This window comes from Nuphar pumila, unplaced genomic scaffold, assembly GCF_984573655.1.
Source record: "Nuphar pumila unplaced genomic scaffold, dmNupPumi1.hap1.1 HAP1_SCAFFOLD_1953, whole genome shotgun sequence".
In the NCBI taxonomy this organism is placed as follows: domain Eukaryota; kingdom Viridiplantae; phylum Streptophyta; class Magnoliopsida; order Nymphaeales; family Nymphaeaceae; genus Nuphar; species Nuphar pumila.
Genome location: NW_028323803.1, coordinates 1 through 3,964, shown reverse-complemented (window position 1 = coordinate 3,964; position 3,964 = coordinate 1). Strand labels below are relative to the sequence as shown.

The window sequence follows — 3,964 nt, the reverse complement described above, 5'->3', positions numbered from 1 at the left end:
CCCCCTGTCCTGTCGAGGAAACAACGAAAAGAAGATGAAAAGAGGTACGCCTTGCCTAACAAAGATGGTGTTGACAAGGGGCCCTGTCATGTCACATCATCGCTTGGCTTGGCTGTTTCGACACTATCCAAGCGACAGTATTTCGCCAGAATGGGGTTCGTCGCCCGTTTCTGCTCCCAAAAGTCATGTATTTCAGCATCACGACCCGCAAATTGCAGGGTCTGGCAAAACGCTGCTCAGCGCCTCATGGAGGTCTGTGAGGCAGTCAGGCTGCAGACTCCACATGCTCTAAGCATCGTGTAACATTTGTGCCACGCGAGTGCACAGTCGACAGCAGAGATTACATGCTTCTGTTTCTGGTGTCAGTCAGTAAGTAAAAAGACTCTTACTAGTTACCACGCCATGCCCCTCCGTAGTTGCAGCGACAAAGAGGAATGGCAGATGGGGCCATCAGCTTGTGCAAAGACTGTATGTATTCGATTCCAAAGAGAGATAGAATCACCATAGCACAGGCCGTAGCACGCATCCAAGAGTGTATGTATGGCCTTTGTTATCACAGAGGGCAGGCGCACCGGTACGTGATCGCTGCAGCAGGGTGGTAGTCGAGCTTCTTCTGTGCTTTGAGGGTTCCTGAGCTGGAAACCACAAACAAGGTGTGCTCTCCAATCACCACAATGTCTGTCACATCGCTTCCCCCGGCTGCATGGTAGGACACCTTGATGTCGACTGCAAACTCCCCGAGCACGAGCGACCACTCGGGCAGGAGCTTCTTGGACTGCTTGATGTCCTTCTCCTTGCTCTTGGAGACGGAGACTTGTGCTCGGGGCTCAGCAGCAATGAAGCTTGAGTACCGGTAGCTCTCGAGTTCGAATGCCGACGTGCATGTGACAATGGAGTCCTCTGCTGGGATGTAGGCTATCGGGCCTGGGACCAGGAAGTTTGGGAGGTAGGTGGTTGTGACGAGGTCAGCATTCTCAAAGATGTAGATCTGCCCGTCATATGCTTGTACCATGATGAAGTCCCCCATTGTAGCATTGCCAAAGGTGCCGCTGACCATGTTGGCTGAGGTGTGTGGAATGGCATGGCTGTATAGCTTTTGAAGCTCAAAGTACGCAATTTCAGACCCCGTGCGCCCCTGAGCTTGCACATTGTACACTACCAGCTGCCTTGGATGCAGCACTGCTAAGCAATTGCCGAGTCCTGCCTGAAAGCGTCCCACCTCGATTTGCAGAATTGGCTCCCTCAGCTGAGCTTCAAGCAGCATGTCCGATGGCAGGAACTCTGCTTGTGCAGGCCTGTATATCCGCAAGACCCCTGAGAAGGAGCCCGTGATGATCTTCTGCGCGCCTGACGGATCATTGTCGACATTTGAAACGCAGAGAGACCCCTGGTCGAACTCCTCTTGTCCATCGCCTTGCTGAGTGCCCCACCACTCTCGCAACTTGAAGAGGGACATGCTGGGTCAATCAGATACATGCTAGTTCGAGTGTTATGGACGTTGTTGCCTGCCACGGCGAAATCATGAGGCACTAAACTACAATTGATGTTCAGTATCTCGACGAGGCTGGCGTCTAGTAGCGTTGGAGGCAAGTCTGGATGCGCTTGTGCATGTGCTGTAGCGATATAGCGCTTTTGCCCGAACGCGGGTGTCAGATTCTAGGACAACGCAGGGCAGCATGCACCAGGAAAATATCCAATACGCCATGCCATTAATTTCCCTTCACCGGGATGCGAAGAATGTGACACTGCTGACCCCTTCGCCGATATACATTCCTCTTCCCGCGCACAAGCGGGTGTGACAGCAGACGCAGAGCTCTGAAACATCCGACCAACGAAAGGCCATGCAATGTTTATTCCGCGCGTACTTGTTTGAAAGTATTGTACTTTGTTCGACCCAAGAATTGTATCGCTGGTAGGGTCGAAGCCTATCGGGCACAGCAGCGTGACTCGGACTGTCCAAACGCTCCCGAGACTGAGTATTAGTGCTGAGTGTGCTGCCCGTTCTGAGCGCCAGCCAAGAAAAGCGGGTTGTGGAGTTCGACATTCATGCTTGTTGTACATGCAGTGAATGTTACAGTAGCCCATGACTGCGGGATAGGAAAGCAGTTCAACCACAGTTTGGTCAGTGTTGTCTACGCTAAGGAACGATGTAGTTGTTGGTTGCAAATCGACGCAGGCCCTTGTCCTTTTTAAGAACACCTTCGTGCATATCTTGTGGCTCGCAACCAAGGCCTTGCAGGTTGCCCACATGCACACTCATCTAAGGACTCGAAACGGCATCGGCGGATTTTCAAAGCGGAGTGGTTACCTGTGTGTGGGCACAGGGCTGTATGTCCGCAACAATGATACATCGCGCCCGGTTGTCGCGAGTTATGTCAGCCGGCCTCTCAGTTCCTGGGAAATTGAGGAGGAATGGGGCACTGAATCGCTTGTGACATGGGAAGACGATCTTGACGAGTATTTTGATGACAGTGAATCCGTTTCTTCGTATGGATATGAGCTCATCGCAGGCGCTTTAGCGCTGGCATTGTTTGTCTTTGGTCTTAAACTCTTGCTGGGCGTCCTGAGTGTATGCTGCGCACTTTTCGCCACGGCTTTTCAGTATGGCGTCGTTGCCCTTGCTTTGATAGCTTTGATTGTTTTTCTAGGATGACAATGCTCGATATATGACTCTCCCGTCATTTCGCTCTGTAATCTTGTACAAGCCCTGCAAAAGTGGTTACGCGCTATCAGCTGAGTAAATCATGCACCCGACCATTTGTGACATAATCACTCTTCTGGTCTGTCTTCGGGTGACTGAGGTTGTGAAAGCATGAACCAGGTGCTCGGCACTCTACGTGATGCTTGTATAGTGTGTCCTGGCCGTGTAAGCGCTGCTATACGAGCCGCCCTTGTGCTTCATGCGCAGCTTCAAACTATTCTGATGAACAATCAACTATTAGGGCGAACATTGCAAACCGTCTGAATGACGCAATTCGGCAGCGGCCTGACTCATAGCTACACACGGAAATATGAACAACCATTGTGACGACGACGAAGGTTTTGACCCTCACCAAGACCCCAACAGGGCTGTTCATGAAGCCTCGTCGATTTGTGCATGCCATAAGTCGCACACTGTGTGAGGTGCACAAGTTCAAATGTCGTGACAGCTGCAGCTCCGTGTGCTCAGGTTCATCTCCTTCCATCTGACACTTCTAGAGGACCTTTTGATCATAAAGTGTGCTCTTGCGCTCAGATACTGCATAGGATTGCACACACTGATTTGACACCTGCTGTGCACCCTATGTCCACATGAATGCACTACGAAACACGCGGATGGTGTTGGACCGCAGAACGACTTCTGCGGGCGCGATTTCTCCAAATAAGAGAATGAAAGTGGTATGTGTTGCCTGTGCAGTCCACACTAGCATGTGTTCCTGCCATGTGCCATATTGTGCCATCCGTACCCAAGCATGGATGGTACCCAGGGTTGGACAACCTGTGAAGGCCCTAGTGCGCACTCAGCAAAGTCCATGTGTTGTAACAGGATGCTCCTTATGAAGGCTGTTACCCAGAGAGCAAACCAGCCCTGACTGCGTGCACCAGGGGCACACAAGTGCTTTGAGATCTGTTCCCTAGGCAAGTGACGTGACCAATCCTCTTTGAGACCGTCTTTTGTACAGCGGGTGTGCAACAGGTCCTGCTGTATTTAGCCATGACACCAGAGCCTCTAGCCTTAAGAGGATCTGTCTTTGAACCTCAGCAAGGTATTCGTTGTTCCATGCTACTTATATGCCGTGCTACTTGGAAAATCAGTGAGCGCCTCCCTGGCCATGTTCATGATGAGGGGGACTGTTGAGGACAGCGAATGCCTGCTCTGCAGTTGCCAAAGCGTGACCAGGCTGCATCTGTGATACAACGTACGTGTTGTGAATGTCAATTCGCCCGATACAACCATACCTCTCTGGTACTGTGATGTCGAGCC

At 51.5% G+C, this 3,964-nt stretch overlaps 1 protein-coding gene across 1 annotated transcript; it reads right to left on the bottom strand.

Moving 5' to 3' along the window:
* Positions 1-553: 553 nt before the first annotated feature.
* LOC149808955 (uncharacterized) lies at positions 554-1,456 on the bottom strand. Its single transcript, XM_089995070.1, has one exon. The coding sequence runs from the start codon at positions 1,454-1,456 to the stop codon at positions 554-556; it is 903 nt and encodes a 300-aa protein (XP_089851196.1).
* Positions 1,457-3,964: the final 2,508 nt, after the last annotated feature.

Excerpts from the sequence above, each read along its gene's own strand:
- LOC149808955 (XM_089995070.1), bottom strand. The coding sequence starts at position 1,456 with ATGTCCCTCTTCAAGTTGCGAGAGTGGTGGGGCACTCAGCAAGGCGAT.